Source organism: Prionailurus viverrinus, chromosome A2 (genome assembly GCF_022837055.1).
Source record: "Prionailurus viverrinus isolate Anna chromosome A2, UM_Priviv_1.0, whole genome shotgun sequence".
NCBI lineage: Eukaryota > Metazoa > Chordata > Mammalia > Carnivora > Felidae > Prionailurus > Prionailurus viverrinus.
In genome coordinates, this window is record NC_062562.1 from 148,556,833 (window position 1) to 148,574,958 (window position 18,126).

An 18,126-nucleotide genomic window follows, 5' to 3' on the forward strand; every position below is an offset into this window, starting at 1 on the left:
TGTGGAGCAGAAAAGGTCCTACTGTGTGCGGGCACCACCGTGTGTTTACTACTGATTTTTCACAGTGATCCTGGGGAATTGGTCATTTTTTCCTCTCCAGTTTTGCTGGTAAGAGAACCAGGTCTTACGGCGGTCAGGCAGCTGGCCCCAAAGCACACAGGTGGAGGCAGAACAGGGCTGCACCGGGGGCCCCCGGCCCGGACCCAGCATCTTCTCCCCACCCCGCATCCCGGAGCTGGAGCCCTGGGTCTGCACCTTCCCTCAGCCGCTTCATAACTGTGTGACCTTTACGTGTTGTGTAGCTTCTGAGCATCTGAGTTATAATTTGCTAATCTGCATAATAGGGGGAAATAATAATTATTTAATTCGCTGATTGTCACGAACATGACGTGCGATAATGAAGACCGCAAAAGTGAAAGCACCGTGTCGTAGACTGTGAGGTGCTCGTGAAGGTTAGATTTTCTTCTTGTTTTCAAGGCTGAAGGTCCTGTTCCTGCACCAGAGTTCCAGAACGAGGAGACTCCTCCCCATTCAGGCTCTCCCCAGCCATGGTCCGCCTGCCCGCCTCCCTCTCCCCCTCCCTGTCTGGGGGTCCAGTGCTGTTCAGCGGTGCTGTTAATGTGACGATCACCCCAACAAGCTCGGGCATCCTCTCCTCCCCAGGACGATTGGCAGAACTCACCATATTTACTTGCCGAGGTCCTGGAGACTGTGGAGTTGTTCACGGCATTGTAAGCTGTCACCTGCTTGGACACTAAAGCCACCACAGAGCCATCTGGCACCTACAAGGAAAAGGCTTACAAGAGACTGGGCACAGAAACTCTGCCACCTGAGGAAATAAGGACAACAGGAATTTACTTGGATCTCAGGGGCAATCAGTGCCTCACCAAGAACAGGGGGGGCTTTGGAGGCAGTCGGCTTTCTTCGATGAAACAAGACAGACCTGAACGCTGAACAGCATCCTACGCCGTGGCTAACTCTTAGAGCAACTCTGGCAAGAGCGTCTCACCAGCACCCTCCATCCTGATGCTTCCCTGGGAGAGCACCCGGCCTTACGCCCCAGGGATCATCCAAGAAAGGCCTTTTCTTGGGGACTTGCCCACACCCCGCCGGAAGCACACCCTGCCAGAAGCACGCATGTTGGCATCCCATCTCCAAAGAGGTCAGGGTTTCCTGGCTGACGGACACCAAGTTTCCCTGGGTCGCTAAGGGATCAGAAGTGCAGGTGGAGAGGTGGCTGCAGGTCTTGGTGTCCGGCCTCAAGGTGACCCTATCCTTCAAGGACTGAGACTCTGAGGGAACGGCAGGTTACCAGCCCCATCCCTCCTGTGCAGTCACCCCACCTGGTAATGGGCCAGCGTGTTCAGTCTCTTCCAGTCATTCTCAATCTTGGTGGTGATGTCTTCATCCTGTAGGATCATCCTCGCCCCGCTTCCTTGTCGCCACTCTGTAGGGAGAGCAGATGCATCTCAGAGAGGCCCTCGGGCCCCTGTGCTCCCAAGGACAGCTCCCTGCGGTGCTCCCAAGGACCCCTGTGCGGACAACTACAATGCATGATCTCCAGGGTGCATCCGTGGACCAACAGGTGTTACGAGACACTCCCTGAGGAGGGGTGCAGAAGCTCTCAGTGCAGAGGCGCCCTGGGTCCCAGCCCCGGTTCTCATCCCAACGCACTGTGTGCCACAAGTGGGATAACATCCCCTGTCCTCCCCTGCTCACCTGTCCACTGCGAGCGGCCACATCCGTGAGCAGTGCTTATAAAAACTGGCTGAGTGAATGAGGCAAGTCAAAGCATTTAAGAACGCTAAGTAAATGCCAGGTGGCATCATCACCGCCACAGGATCATTTGCTCGATTGCAAGGTCTCAGAGCTAAGGAGAGGCTGCAGGTTCAGTCTCTGTGCACCCTGGTCCTGTTGCAGGGCTGTGTCCTGCACCCGAAAGCTGGGAGGAGGTAGGTCACACCCTTGGCAGGGAGGCCGGGTAAATGCACGTGGAGGGATCAGCAAAAGCCATTCTCGTGCCCAGGACCAGCCCCATCCCCACGGACTTAATGTGAATACCTGCGTCTTGGTGATCTATCCAACACCTCATTATTTGATGCTTTAGGTATATACTTCTATCCATACGTTCTCCTCGGGGGCCCAGACACCACCGACACACAGGCTCTCTGATGGCTCCCGCACGGGGAAGCAGGGGACTGTTTCCCATCAACCAAACTGCCATCACCACCCATGGTACAAATCACATGCAGACGAAGGAGTGCACATTCCAGTCTTGAAATGTGCGCGCACGGAGACCCAGGCGCACGCCAGCTCTCCAGTGCAGGGGCACGTGCACACCCACACACACACGTATGTTCACATACACACACCAGAGAGGAAAAAACGGCCTTTTAAATTCAAATGCAACATGTGTTCCAGCCAGGAAGCCACGAATCTGGCTTCCAGGCAATCATGACCCCGCTCAACGCCGCACAGACGCCAGTACTTCTGAAGCGTGCAAGAGCCCTGGGATTCACGGAGCACAGTCAGGTGCTGCAGTCACCTGACATCCCTGCCTGACCCCGCTGTGGATTCTCCTATGGCTTACAGAGACCCGATTCAGACCCCACCCCCAGCCCCACTGTCCCCTCCGGTCAAGGCTGAGCTGTGGGCCCATGACTGGCCACATCTGCGGTGCAGAGGGCACTGATTCCTCCCTGCCTTGTGCACTTGGCATGACCAGTGCTGTGGATGAAAGACAGGCCCAGAAAGAGAGCTGCCTGCCCTGAGGGGCAGCAGAGATGCTCGTAATACCCCAGTCCCTGCTCGAGGTCGTGGGCTTGTCTGCTGCCTGGTTTAAAGCTTCATGTAGCATCAGGCCGCCCAAGGAATGAGAGCATGAGGATAATGGTGCCTGTTCACTGGAGTGAAGGTCCCTGGGCACTGCCTATCACTTAGCGCCGTGGAAAGCATGGCTGGAGTTGAGCGCAAGGATTAGAGCCTCGGGGCAGGTAGGGTGATAGACTAAAGGGGAAATGCCCCACTGAGGCACCTCGAGGGCAGTGTGTTGTTGGTTGTGTTTTTTTTGTTTTTGTTTTTCATTTTATGTGGGTTTGTGCGGATGCACGCATTTTTGAGTGGTGGGGAACACGAAGCGGAGTATCTGGCAGCTGGTCAGCCAGTTGATACGTGGTGCAGTCCGACTCTTGGTGAAGCCCAGCCTGGGGCTAAGGAATATGGCAGTGGCATGCTCTACCCCAGTCCCAAAAGACAGAGCCTCTGGGGTCTCTCCTGCTTGCCTGGTGAATAGCTCCAGGGCTATTAAGTCAGAAGCTGCATGGCGGGAACAGTACAGAGACAGCTTGGGGGCACGGAAGACAGTGTTCTGCATTCTCCCACACAGGGATTGGGGGAGAAGAAGGGGAGGACTCTGGATATTAGGTCCACTGGCTGGGATATTAGGTCCACTGGCTTCTCCTAAGGGAGAGGAAGTTCTCCTCCACTGGAGTGGCTGTGGGCTTGCCAGGACTAGATGGGGACCAGGTTTCTGGTTTAGCAGCTACCCTGGCATTGTTTGCTGATGGAGTTGTAGCACATCTCAGTAGGATCTGAACAAGCCACACAGCCTGGTGGACTAAGCCATGAGAGCTGGTGACTGATTCTGGAGCCCGATGGAACGCTTCCCGGTTGCACAACTCCCCTTGAAATTGTGCAGTGCGCAGCCTGTGCAGCTGTACTCGGCAGCCTTGTTTCTGAGTCATGTCCAATAATTATGTAAGCAAATGAAAATCAGTCTGTATCTGTGTCCCCAACTGAAAAAAAGTAGGGCAGAGTATGGCTATGCTTCCCCCAGGGCAGTCAAGGAATGATGGCCTGTCCTTGGGAGTACAAAAATTTGATGTTGCTAAATGTCTACCAGCAGTGCTGGCCCAGCACCAGGGACACAGTACGTACTTGATGAGTATTTATTAAAAGAATAATGAATAAGTGAATGAATGAAGGAAGGAAGGAGAAGAATGAGCGAGTGAGTGATGATGGCCTATTTTCTAGGCAGTACAAAAGAATTTTCTGCCTCTGTGTTGGTGCTCACAGTGGGCAGTGAGTTGCAGTTAAAGGGGAACCGTGAACTACTCTCTTAGCAACCTGGGTCAAAGGTTGATCTGAAATCTTCAGAAACACAGCCAGGCATAGCCAGTGCCAGAAGGAAAGTTGTCTCAAATTATTGCCACTCATTCTTCCAGTGTTATGACCAGGAAATTAGAGAAACAGGTTGGGAAGACAGATGCAGAAGTCCTTATCCCCAGGCCACTGCTCCTTCTGATAACCAGCTGAGTTCTCTTCCACGGGCACTAACTGGGCTCCTTCTCTGGGCAGGACACTGGACTAGGTCATCTGGATACAGTGACATGAGAGGAGCCCTCGTGCGTGCCCTGCGTGTTCTCTAGACGTGGGAGCTCTACGAACCCGAGAAGGCAGTGTCCCTCAGGCCCCAGCAGCTTTCTGTCCATAAAACCAAGTCTTTTAGCAGTTATCTCAAAAAGTTATGGATATTCCCCCAAGTACCAACATGAGGACGGTGAGCTGGAATCAAGGGGAGCACTTAGCCCTGCTTTTTAGATCTCTTGAACCTGTTTCTTCTCATTACCTCTTACACAGAAAAACCGGGGGAGGTGGGCCACCTGAGTGGCTCAATCGGTTAAGCGTCCAACTCAGGTTGTGATCTCACGGTTTGTGAGTTCGAACCCCGCATCGGGCTCTGTGCTGACAGCACAGAGCCTGCTCGGGATTCTGTCTCCTCGCTCTCTGCCCCTCCCCCACTCACTCTCTCTTTCTCTCTCAAAGATAAATAAAAATAAACTTAAAAAAAAAAAAAAGAGAAAACTTGGATTTGCTTTCCATCCCGCTGAAATAGAAGGAAGATAAAACAGTGAACTTCTCTGTCCCGCCCCCAAATCAGTCCTAATGGATGGAAACCCAGGGAGGAGGGAGCCTGGTTTTGGCAACTCCAGCCCTGGGCTACAAGAAAGACCCAGGCCATGGGGAGCCGGCCAAGCTGACCCCCAGCGGAGGCGGGGACTCGAGTGCAGCAGGAAGGCAGGGGATTGCCCAGTGCCGAGTAATTTAACCTGGGCTAACCTGGGAACTCATTCCTGAAACTCACTCTTCTTGGCCGGAGTCCTTAGTTTTACCTGCTGGCCTGAACACATTTCTGCTTCTGTGTTACACTTTCCTTCCTTTCCTGAAATCCCTCATCCACATCAGCCATGGTCTCTCTTTTCTTCCCAGACTCATCACGGAATGTCTCCAGAAAATCAGGAGAGCAGACATGGGCTCGGCTTTCTGGAGTGCTCTGGCATAGCTTCGTGACCTTGTCTCAACAGAGGCAGGAACTGGAGCTCTACGGAGTCATGCCAGAACCAGGAAGGGACAAGGTCAAAGGCCAAAGCTGCTGGCTTCTCCCCATCTCAGAGTGCCCACCCTTCGCAGGCCATAGCTGGCTTCCGGAAATACCGTCCTCGCCCAGCAGCGAGGAACCCAAGGGTAGGCTGCACCAGTTGAGGGTAAGGCAGGCCTGCCACCTTCAGATCTGAAGGACAGTGGCCTCATGCCCTTGGCAGCGTGTGGCTGGCTAGGTCATCCTCAGGAGGCCCCTGAACGAGGACGTAACTCATTTTGCGCCCTGTGTATTGTTGTATATTCGACACACGCTCCGTGTTAATGATGGTAATGCAAATCAATAGAACCAGGCCTCTCAATCCCAAGTCCAGCACTCTCTTCACCAGATAGGCTCCTTCTGTCTTGCCTATAAAAACAGTGCTAAAAATATCTCTCTTTTGTGTCCACACCTTGCTATGTATGTATGAGGTGGCCCTGTTAGAATAGCTGAGGGGTGATGGGACAGCTGGGCCAATGGCCAGCATCCTCCGGGTGAGTGCGTAGCCTCCACACAGCTTTGCCTGCCCTTGGGGCACAGGGAGGGACCAGAAAATACCTCCAGACACCAAATGATGGGAGACACTGAGCTCAGAGATGGCCCCAGAGAATCTTGAGACAGGGCACGCTCTGGACCAGCACATCTAGGAAGACGCATCTCCTGCGGCCCCCGTGCTGAAAATCCAGATCCAGGAAACCTCAGAGCCCCATTCACACTCACCCACTCCAGCACCGTCTGCTCAGTGCCCACAGCGTGCCAGGTCCTGTGCTAGCACAACATGACGCTTCATCAGACTGAAGCCCTGGCTCCTGAAGGGCTCTCTAGGGGAAGGCTGTGAGGAAGCAGGACGAATCAGGGGCCCTGGGATCAGGGTGGGGGGTAGGGGGGAGAATGAGCAGCGTCTGGGGGGGGGTGTCCAGGGATGGTTGTTGGGCTGAGGGCTGGGCGGCCAGGAGGACGGGTGCTCTGGTCCGAAGATGCCACTTATGTGATGCTTCTGGGGACCCATAGATGTGTGTCAGTGTGGGAGGCAGTGGAAAGGAGAGGCTGGGAGGCTGGAGAGCCATGTGCAAGGCAGAAGTGGGGTAAGAAAGTGGGGCAAGCCAGGCTAAGGCATCTGGGGGTGAGCTCCAGGGCAGGGAGACGGGGTGGATGAGAAGGGGGGAGCTCTTGAAGGACACGGAGGTAGGAAGCCCCACCAAGGATGGCTGCCCTTGGCCAAGGCGGATGGTGAGTGCCCGAGCTAAGCAGTAGGGACTGGGGTACAGACGTAGGGGGTGTTCAGGAGATAGACCACACAGTGCTTGGAAATTCTCAGGGAAGAGGAGATGGGAGCACCACGGCATGTCCCCCAAGTTTTGAGAAGGTGGCTGAGGGAATAGCTGGAAGCTGGGGCATAGATGAGGGAGGGATTCTGGTGCAGGAAATCCCTGGAAGGAGGCACTGGCCCCAAGCACATCATTGGACTGGTTCCTGGAGGTTCCCCTGCCTCCCAGCAGGTGCTATGTTGAGGGACACACCCTACGTAGAGCACAAACCTGCACAAGCTCTTTCCCTTGTGTGTGTGTGCACGTGTGTGCACGGGCACACATACACATGCGTGCACACACTCACACACTCATAGATGTATGCACACACACATTCATGCATGCACTTCATTTTACCTTAGGGTGGGGGCTCAAGGCTTGCCCCCCCCTTTCCATTCTTCTTATCAGCACCTCTCCTCAGATCTATCACAGAAGCTTTGAGAAAGGCTGACCCAGATGGGCAGGGGAAGAGGCAGACTCATCAGAACTGGCTGAGCCAGCCCTCCTGATCCACAGGGGACCTTCCCAGTGGATGCCTGAGCTGCCATCCCAGGCCACCTTGTCTCCCCTTGGGGGCACGGGGAGCAGGCTCTCACCAGGAGCACAGCCAACCTGCACAGCGCCTGCTCTGCCCCCAAAGACAGGACCCTGAGCAGAGGGCTGGAGGAGACGTGGGTTCTGCTGCACACCTGTTGACCGGTGAACCCCAAGGAGACACCTGGCAGGGGACCCTGGGACCCTCAACTTCCAGCAACTCAGCAGGGTAAGGAACGTGCGTCAAAGCAGAACGGGGAGGGGCCATGACAGGATCAGAGTGTCACTGCAAACAAGGTTGGGAAATTGACCCAGGCACGGGAGGAGGTACTGTCTAACTATGTTTTGTTTAAAAAAAAAAAAAAAAAAAAAGGAAGTATTTTATTTATTGTGAGAGCAAGTTCTAAAATATAAAATAACCAAACTACAACAAAAGGTGCTTAAAAGAAGAAATTCCCAGGGCGCCTGGGTGGCTCAGTCGGTTGAGCACCCCACTCTTGATTTCAACTCAGATCCTGATGTCACGGTTCGTGAGATCGGGTCTCGTTTTGGGCTCTGCGCTGATAGCATGGAGCCCGCTTGGGATTCTCTCTCTCCCTTTCTCTCTGCCCCTACCCTGCTTGCATGCGCGTGCTCTCTCTCTGTCTCAAAATAAATAAACATTAAAAAAAAAAAGAACAAGAAGTAGACGAAATTCTCAGGTAGAACTTGCCGTCTGCATTTAAGGTACTAGGTCTCTGCAAACTGTAAAGTGCCCTGCACTGGCGAGTTGTTGCTATCTGGGGGAAGTCTGGAGAGCTGAAGGCAGAAGGAGGCTGTGCTCTGCTACTCAGTTTAGGACACAGGAGCTAGGGCTTAATGGACATTCTTGAGTATGGGACACAGAGGCTCCGGTGGCCGTCCAGCGGGGCTGTGGTGTGCAAGGTCAGAGAAGAGTGGAGAAGGCAGGTGGTGGGCACTGGGGAGGAGGAGAAGGGGCCCGGGGTTCATATGCACGGCGCACGGCACCAAGACAGAGCTGGTGGCTCTGACCTCTCCCTCGCAGCTCCTGCCTGGCAGCCCGGTGCCCTGGTCCCGGCTCCAAGCACAAAGGACAGACACACTCACAATCCAATTTGTTACACTTCCACCTTCCAGGGAGAGAGGGAGGTGAAAGAAGAAAGGAAAAAAAAAAAAATCCCATTATCTTTATCTGTCCTTCCTATCAGCTGCAGCGGAAAATGCAAACTGGGGAGACAGCTGCTGTGAACTCTTTATATTTCATTCAGAAGATAGTGTATCTTTTTATTGCATGCAGGAATTACTCGTTTGAAAAAATATATATATCCTTACAGCATGACTTGAACCTTGAACGGCAAGACAGAGGGGGTGGCAGAGCATTCCAGAGTTGGGGGCTATGAGAGAGCATTTGCATGAAACCAGAGGAATCTCTGGAGGTCAAGGTCCACGGGGTGAGTGTACGGGGAGGAAATGGGTGTTCTCTCCACCTTCCTGCTGTGTGACCAGGGCCCAGGCATTGTGCCTCTGAGTGGCGGGTTGTCCCGTGCCGTGGAACAGAACGGCACCAACGATTTTCGTTTTACTGAGACAAAGTCCCACGGCTCAGAGGGAGGGGTGTCCTGTGTGAAGAAATGAGGAAATCATCCTGCTCACACTGCTACATCCCATGCCTGGCACAGAGCGTGCCCCAAGTTAGGCTCTTCTGATACATTTGTGGAAGAGTTTAGTGCCCCAGGGGTGGAAAGGGACATAAACGTGGTGAGGACAGCCTCGTGTGTAACAGAGTGGGGTACCGTTGCCACTGTGCTTTGAGAGCTCCGGAAGTTGTAGCTGCCCCAGCACGGCCCCAGACCCCTGCCCTGTGGTATCTTCCTTCCTTCCCTAGATTCCAACAGACGGGAATGAAAGCAGGCCTTCCTGTCCTTCATTTTGGCTCCTGTGATGGTTAATTTTATGTGTCAAGCTGGCTGGGCCTAGGCATCCAGTTATGTGGTCAGACGTTATTCTGGAAGTTTCTGTGAATTGTTTTAGATGAGATTAACACTTGAATCGGTGGGCTTTGAGTAAGGTGAATTGCCCTCCATAAGGTAGGTGGGCCTCATCCACTGGGCTGAAGGCCTGAAGACAAGAAAGGACTGACCTCCTGTGAGCAAGAAGGAATGCTGCCAGAAGGCCTTTGGACTTGAACTGCAGGGTGGGTTCTTCGCCGCGTCTCCAGCCTGCCAGCCGGCCTTGCAGACATTGGACTTGCCAGCCCCCTTGCTATAGACTGAATGGTTGAGTCCCACCAAAATTACCATGTTGAAATCCTAGCCCCCAATGTGATGGGATTTGGAGGTGGGTTCTATGTCAAATAAAAGGCCATGAAGGTGGAGACCCATGAATGGAATCAGTGCCCTTGTCAAAGGGACCCCAGAGAGCTCTCCTGTTCCTTCTGCCATGTGAGGACACACTAAGAAGGCATCACCGATGAACCAGGAAGTGATCTTCACCAGACCCAAACCTGTCAGCACTTTGATCTTGGACTTCCCAGACTCCAGAGCTGTGAGAAAGAAATCTCTGCTCTTCATAAGCCATGCAGTCCATGGTATCACGTTATAGCAGGCCAAACGGACTAAGACTCCATAATCACGCGAGTCATTCCTTAAAACAAACCTCTCTCTCTGTGCATGTTCTATTGGTTCTCTTTCTCTGGAGAACCCTAATACATTCCCCATCTTGGTTGCTTAACACCTGGAAAGGTCTAGGGAAAGGGTGGATGGGGGTAGGGTGGGGAGGTGAGAGAACTTCAGTCTGAGGAGCAGTGGATGGAAGTGTCTGGAATGAGGGGCCAGGCCAGGGGTGATGATGAAAGGCAGGAGGAGGTGTTTGGGGCTGGATTTACTTAGGACAGTGACAGGGGTGGCTTAAAATGTCTTTGTCCCCTTCTGAGCTGTTCTTAGACAGGTGTCCCTGCTTTGCCAGGGGCTGGCTGGCATCGGGAGGGGGAAGGAAGTCTTGGCCCAATGCCCTCCTATGGGGGGTGCGGGGGCGGGGGGTGGGGAGGGGGATGAAAGGAGAATGCTTGGCTATCTTGCCTCTGTCCAGAGCATGGGTCTGAGTCCTCTCCGTGCCTATGTGTTATGTCCCTTTGGCATAAATTAATTTTTGATAGTAATCACGCCTTACATTTGTAAATTGCTTTTAGGCGTTTCAAGCACCATCACCTACATGATGCGGAAAAACTCACCTTGGGGGCATGAGGCTGAGGTGAATCATGTGGAAAAAGCATCTGGATCTCTGAGGAGGCCCCATTTCCTTGTTATGCAATGTGGCTTTGGGAGAAAGAAGGCCAGAGCTTTGGGGGCGGCTCCAAGCCCTGGATCTCATAGAAAAAAGGACCTTCCTCAGAAAAGCACCCACCACAGGGGGCCTTTATGAGGAGTCCAGCAAGAGGCTCCTCCCCCAGGGAGATGGGGCCCTGAGGCTCGAACCGCCTGAGGTCCCCACTTCTTTGGCTTTCCCCCTTGTCTGTCCCTGCTGTCGGAGGCCTCATCCCTCCAGGGTAGCTCCTGGGTCCTTCCCAGCAGCAGCTCCCATGGGAGGGGTGCCCTCTTTGTTGTCTTGGGACCTGAAACGTGGGCAGCCGTGGTGGGCGGTGAGTCACAGGAGACCCCGCCCCTTCTGGGAAGGAGCTTGTTGCTTGAGAATGTGCACCCCGGGGGGCAGTCTTGGCTGCTTTGCTGCAAGGTCCTTCCGCCTTGGGGGCGTGGGAAGAGCCACAGGTGCTCTGAGGCTGTCACTTTCGCTCCAAATGGTTCACCGCGATGGCTGCCGGATGCTTTATATCTATTCATTAATGCTCTGCTTTGCCTGGCATTTGCATCTCCAGGCCTTTTAGGGGAGCAATTTTCTAAGGCTAAGAAGCGGCCCCTTCCCCTCCCAAGCTGGGGCGGGGGGCAGTGCAGATTCCAGGGAGGGAGAGAGATCCTGAACTGTGAAACTGGATTCCTCCCTCCAGGAAATCAAGCAGGTGCAGAAGGTGTGGCCCCTGAATCTGCTTCCAGCCGCTGTCCCCTGAGCTTGGGGTGGAGAGGACACTGGAGAACGTTGGCTCCCGCCCTTCCTGAAATCTACTAAGTGTTTGAACCACCACAGGAGGTAGTGTTCTTTACCACCCATCTGCCCTGTTCTGGTAAGGAAGAGAGGAGTTCCGGAGCAAAAACTCTGTCTCAGTGCTTCAGGTGGAGGCTTACGAAGCCACCTGCTGCTCTCCCTCCCGAGGAGTCACCCCTTCCCAAGCGTGAGAAGCAACAGTCCTATATGCACCTGCTCACAAGAGCTCTTCCTGTGTTCTAACACCACCTTTCGGAACTCACCTTCTGGCGTGAAGGTTCTTACAACAGCTCCTGCTCTTGGCCCCATGATGTCAGGGTCACCCTCCCGCCCACTGTGCAGATAAGGACACCGAGAAGCACAGATAAGCTCTCTGATGGGGCTTCCATAAATCAACAAAAGGAGTGGTGGGTGCTACCTGGCATCCCGGGTGAACGCAACTCTCCCCAAGAAACCCATTATGGAGCCACCCACTTAGGTGTTTGAGGGTGGGGAACACGGGAGTCAGTTTCCCTCCCACTGGTCCCGTAGCGGGAGCCCCTTCCCTACGTCAGGCTGTGGGATCTTCACGGCAGCAGAGTCACCTGCACGCAGACACACGTGTTCACTCTGACTGGAGTGCCCAGTGCCCTGGGACGCACGCGTGGACACGCTTGCACACACGTCACCACCACCGACTCTCTCCCGTGAGAGCAGCATGCACAGAGACACCTCTCAAGGGAAGGGGACCACGTGCTCGCCCAATGTCTCTCCCTGGGTGTCAGAGCCCTGGGCGTGGGGCAGAACACATCCCGCCGAGAGCCAAGCAAGAGGAGGTGGGGTTAAACGAAGCAGAAAGGGTTGAGGTGAGTGAGCGGCACTTCCTGACCCTGAGTCTTCAGGCACAGCAGGAGGAGATGAAAAGTCCCTTTGGATTTTAGAAAATAGCATAGATGCCCATCTGTGTTGGATGGCTTAACTGAAGGCAGCTTAGAGGCCAGATGGATGGAATAGGGGCCCCTGGAGGCCCTCCTACCCCCACGTTGCCACAAATCTCCAGACATAAGCACATACACATAAACGCCTTTCTCTTCATGCCCGGGATCAACAGACACACAACACTTCCTTACTGGTGTTATTCTCATGATCCGCAGTAACAACAGCGAGTACTAACTGAGTGGGTTCTATGGGCCAGGCACTGCATTAAGAGGCTTTTACAAGCACCATCTAATTTCTTTCTTACAGTGAGGCGGGCACTGTTATTATCTCCATTTTACAGGTAAAGACACTAAGATACAGAAAGGTTAAGTGACTTGACCAAGGTCACACAGCTACAACTTAGCAGCGTCAGGACTCCAATCCGGGTGTGAGAATGAGCCACGAGGCCAAACTGCCTCTCTTCAGTCCTGGCCCCTTTGGAGCCTGGAGCTCCCCACTAGGGTCTCCCCAGGACAATATCTCATTCAACACCCAGGCGAGCCGTAACTGGATCTCAGTACAGCTGGCCCAAACTGGCATGCCCTTGTTTATGTAGGCTATGCGATCTATTCATGGAACATTCAAATAAAATGTCATCCGGCTCCCCAGCAGGCTGTCACCTCTCATTTTCCTCTCTTCTTTTTCTCCATCCTCCATCACTGACCCAGATCCCTTCTGCCTTAGGTAGTCAGCAAAAACAACACGCACAGAACAGAGGGGAAGGGAAGGGCCCGGGGGGGCTAATGACGGTGGTGGCAGGAGCTTGGACCACACAGACTCAGCTTGCGTCCCCTTCACTGCCGATGGGACACCAGAGGCAGTGGGGCTGCCAGCAGGTGGCAGTCCCCTGTGTGCCTATTACTCACTGAGCAGACACGGAGGGGTGCCTGCCCCCTGCCTCCTGGCCCCCCTGGTCTGTAGGAGGTACTTCTGACCAGTCCCAGGACAGTCCTGGGTGGGCAGCCTACTCACCCAGGTCCATGTCTGCAGCCTTGGGCCGGTGGGAGCAGGGCACATTCTTGAAGATGGCATCCAGAATCTTCTCCTTGACCTGAGTAATGGTGTCGCAGTTGAGGATCTTTACTGGGACCTCGGGGCTGTTGGCATTGTCTGGGTTGACACAGCTCAGCACCTGGTGAAGGGGGAGCAGAGGTGCGTGGGGGAGGGCAGCAGGAAGAGCTGAGTCCCAGGGGCATCCTCAGACCACCACACACACCCCCACTCGCTCTCTCTCCCACGTACACGGCACTGTGTCAGCAGCACACCCGGCCCGTTGCCCTCTGAACTCTCCCCTTCCACGTGTGTGGGTCCATCCTCCCGGTCACTCCCCCTCAATGTACACGCACTCATGCGAATCTGGCTCCTTGCTCAAGAGATTTCATAAGCTTCGATTTTTGTGACGGTCTTGGGCTGACTGGAGGTTGGAGAATCTATAAGAAGCTTAATGGGCTCTTTAAAAATAAAAAGGTGCAGGTTCAAACCACTTGAGATCCCTTCCTGGCTCTGAACCCACAAACTTGTGTTAAGGGAAAGTGGTCACCCTGGCCCAGGGCCTCAAAGTCTCCTTCTGGAACTAGTCAGAAAAATTCAGGCTCTTCTTAAAGCAGCAAGCTGTATTTTTTTTCCTTTAAAAAGTTCTGGGCTCTTTCCCAAGGCTTCTCGTTCCTTGCTGTTCTCAGAGAGGACTCTGTCTACGTGGATGGGGCTGTGCAGGATGCTGGGGGGGGGGGGGACGGCCACAGTGGGGTGGGGTGGGTGCCATGGGGCGCGGGTGGACTAGGCGGCCTGGCACGCTGGGCTCCCATACCCTCCCTCTGCCCCTGCCGCCTGAGCCCCCTGTGCCCCCTCCCTGATGTTTCCCTGCACCCCTGCCACCTCGGATCTCAGATGTCACATGTCTGCAGACTCAGACGACAGCTTCCTCCCCCACCCCCTTCTGCTCCATGTGGCTGCAATCAGAACCCTGGCCCCTGGACGCCTGCCTTTTATTAGCAGCCAGACTGCTGTGAGCTCAAACAGGAACATGCTTCTTCCATTAAGAAGGAAAAAAAAACCCTCCTAAATCTATAAATCCAGATTCTCACCCTCAACGTGTCCTAAAATGAAAACAATGGTGGAAGGAATTCTGGACCATGGGTCCCTTCTGAGCCCTCTCCCAGCCCTTCGCTCTAAAGCTTTCCCGGACCCTCACTGTCCCCTCCATGGCTGGGCACAGCCTGCCACCTGGTGCTGCCCTGGCTGCCCCTGCCGTCCTGTGCTCTGGACTCAGCCTCCTCCTCCAGGAGCAACGCAGCCTTTTCTGGGTTTCCTCCCACTAGAACCTCGAGGCAGAGGCTGCCCCACCCCAGAGTATGCCCTTCTGACGTTTCTACTTGCCCCAGGGGTTCATGGTGGCCCTAGGAGAACCCCGTGGGATGCATCGGGGCATCTGGAGAAGAAGAGGAAGTACTGAGGGACAGGGCTGCCTGGCCACCGGCCAAGCCACAGCTCCACCCAGAACACCGATTCCTTATGCCCCTTGGCTAGTTTCTGAGCAAACGGCCTGAGGTTTTTTCCCTGCTAACTCAGTACTTCTGGTGTTTTAATGTGAATAGGATCACTCAGGGGTTTTGTTAGAATGCAGATTCTGACTCTGGAGGTCTGGGGTGGGGCCTGCGATTCTGCACTGTGGCAGGGAAGCATCCAGTGGTCTAGCACCTAGCAAGCTCCCGGGTGAGCACCCAGCACCTAGCAGTCTCCTGGGTGATGCAATAGCCACTCCCAGCAGCAGGGCCCTGGAACACGCAAGCCCAAGTTCTAGTATCCAGCTAATTAATCACTCAATACCTCTGAGGGCACCTAACTAGAACGTGATGCAGCCCTGAGCCTCTCAGCACCTGTCTCCTTTGTGGTACCCCTCCTGACCAGGACAAGGACAGCAGCAGTTGGCCCAAACTGCCCAGGGCTCTTCCGGCACTGCTGAATCCCACGACTTCCCCTCTTTTTATCTGACCCCTTCATCTCGGTGGCTCCGGCCCGGGGCAGCCCTGTCTGCGGCTGTCTTGTCTTGTCTTGTCTTCCTTTTCCTTCTTGCCAGCCAGGGGCTGTTCCCCTTCTGCCTGTTAGGAGTTCCTTTCATAGGCCTGCGGTAGCAGCCTGTCTCCCTGCAGCCTTTTCTTCCCCCGGCAAAACAATTGCAATTTCCTCCCCCTTCCCACACGGCGCCTCTTCCCCAGGTCTCTCCACTTGATGGCTGCGCTCCTCTGACCCACTCCTAGTTCCTGACATCGTCTGAAACCAGGCTGGCGTGTGAACAGTAGCCGGGGCCTCTGGAAGGAAGGATGCTGCGATCTGGGGACAGAGCATCACTGCAGCTCACGGTGCTGGATTCAGTATTGGGGAACCACGGATGGGACGGGAAAGGAAGGGGTCGGGGGAGATCAGGCAGGAGACATTTCAATGGTACTTCTAGCTCATTAAAAAATCTATTGGGGTCTCTATTTTGGGAAGGTTTCCCCCCCTGCCCCTTCTCATGTTAATCAGAGCCTCTAACTCTCTCCTCTGAAGCAGAATGTGACTCAAGGAAGCCAAGCCTTCGGTCACACGCTGCTCCTCTGAAGTTTCCCCAGTGGGGCCCATCCCAGCAGGTCTGTCAAGATGCCCACTGGGTGCCTCCCCACCTCGCCGGCCCTCTGAAGATGGAGGGGGACAGGTGCATCATTCCCAGCCAGAAGGGGTTGTCTCCCCACTGGCCATGGGGTCTGGGATTCGCCCTGGGCTCACTGCTCCTGCCCGACTCTGCCCTGTGCCGGCCCAGCCTGCATGGGTCTCATCTCCCCGTAAGTGCATTTAAATCCTTTTGTCTGTCCACCGGTCTTGAGGCCACCCATGCTTCACCTGCAGCGCTTATCTGTGATCTTACGTTCTACCTCCTTCCTTTCCCATCCCCCCACCCCTTTCCTAGAGGAGGCCGGGTGGGAGATCACACCTCCATACACAAGAGCCCAGAGCTGTGTGAGTGCCCGCCCTGCTGGGAGGGACAGTGGCAGCCTGCTGGACAGGCATGGCGGGAAAGAGTGGGCTCCCTGCCCTGTGCTCCTCACCACACCCCATCCTCTGGACAACTTTGGGAGGTATGCACGGTTGTTATCCTTGGGTAAATCAGTTCTAGTGTTATCCTCCATTTTTTTTTTTTCCAGATAAAGAAACCCAAACTCAGAGAGATTGAGGGATCTGCCCCAAATCAGCCAGCTGGTCAGAAGCAGAGTCAGGGCTCTAATCCAGACCTCATGCTCCTACATGCTGAGCTCGGCTGCCTCCTAGGGTGACAGCTGCTATTAGAAGAGGGGGTCTAACCTTGACAGAGGGAACCCCTACATTCCCTGGACAAGTGCCTTAACCACTAGTCTATCCCGGCCTTGTGGTCTGTAGCTCGGGTCATGGGCGTATTTGCACTTAGACTGTAGGCAGAGCTGGGCTTCTGAAACATAAGGAACTCTTTCCGGTTTCCTCTCCTTTGGCCTCCACCTGCTCTGCATGGAACCTTCGCTCTCCACGCTGGGATTCCTGATGAGGAGTTTGTTCTGGGGAATCAGCCAGCCAGCTGTTGGCAAGGGCTTGGGACCCCACGTTCAGTGCACTGGCCTGGAACCACACTAGTCTTTGCTGAAGTGTGGCTGAGCTGTGCCTGAGCGACTGGCCCCCAAATCCAGCTGCCCTGGTGTGGCGGTAACTGAGGGAGCCTGGGGGTGACGGGCACAGGTGGGACGCTTGGCTGGGCCCGTGCGGCAGGTAAGGACAGATGGCTCGCCAGCACCTCAGCCATCCCCTCTGCTGGGCAGGGGCTGTGTGGGACCAGAGCCCCCTGTCCAGGGGCATGGGCAGCGGCGTTGAGGCCGGCTTACCAGGGTTTTGTAGTCGATCTGTTGGCGGATGAGCTTGTCCTCACTCAGGGAGTAGCGGGCCTCTCCTGTGATGGCATCGATGGGCCCCTTCTCCATCTGCTGCTTGATGGCACAGAACAGCGAGAAGAGGGGCTCCCCGGCGCACTCCTGGACACAGAGAAGAGCCGTGCTGGGCGGACGCCGGATCAGCCCCCTGGAGCCCGTTTCTCTGGACAGGGCTGCTCTCCACTCCTCTGTCTCGTTTCTCTCCTGCTCCCCATCCTCCTCTCTGGTGCCAACTCCCCCTTCAGATGGGCATTTCTCTCAGCTCTCTCGACCACCTGTCTTCTCCTGTCCCTTCTCTGTTCCTCCTCCCCACCCCACCCACCCCTGCCCATCATGAGACAGAGGTCAGTCCCTGGTGGTGCCAAAGCCTTAGAAAACAGGTAATAATTGGAGGGGAACGGATTTTCTACCTCCCAGCCACACGGGCAGCGTGCCTTGCAAGGTACCAGCCTGGAACCCTTATGGGCCTGAGGGCTGGGAGAGGTAGGATGGGAGGAAGAGGGAAAGCAAGGAAATAAGGGGTGAAATGTTTTGGGCTCACAAGGGGAACTTGGCTTTAGGGCTCACACAGGATGCTCTCACGGCTCTGGAGAAAGCGGCCTGGGGGACAGGGGATGGTATCTCTCATGCAAGGGCTGACAGACGCTCTGTCTCCTGAGATGGTCAAGAGTCTGCCGCCTCCGGGCTAGTGACAGTGCTGAGGGGGACCGCATTTCTTGGTGGGGTCCTACGAGCCAGGCCGTGGGGAATGTGGGCTTGGGGGCATGCAGGCTCTGGTAGGGGGGTACCCCCAGAGATACCCCCACATCCAATCATACCTTGAGGAACTTGTAGAGCAGAAAAGTGAACCAATTGGTCAACATCTTCTCAGCCACCGACTCAGTCCTGT

The 18,126-nt window shown here is 54.9% G+C and overlaps 1 protein-coding gene across 4 annotated transcripts in view; it reads right to left on the reverse strand.

Moving 5' to 3' along the window:
* The window catches only part of PLXNA4 (plexin A4), a 596,306-nt gene that overhangs the window by 21,889 nt on the left and 556,291 nt on the right, over positions 1-18,126 (reverse strand). For all 4 annotated transcript variants that reach the window (XM_047848901.1, XM_047848900.1, XM_047848902.1 and 1 more), the window contains 5 exons: positions 18,056-18,122; positions 17,193-17,339; positions 13,282-13,441; positions 1,344-1,447; positions 683-782 (listed from right to left, as the gene is read on the reverse strand). In XM_047848901.1, coding sequence (XP_047704857.1) covers positions 683-782; positions 1,344-1,447; positions 13,282-13,441; positions 17,193-17,339; positions 18,056-18,122 — 578 coding nt within the window. The remainder of the gene's footprint in view (positions 1-682; positions 783-1,343; positions 1,448-13,281; positions 13,442-17,192; positions 17,340-18,055; positions 18,123-18,126) is intronic.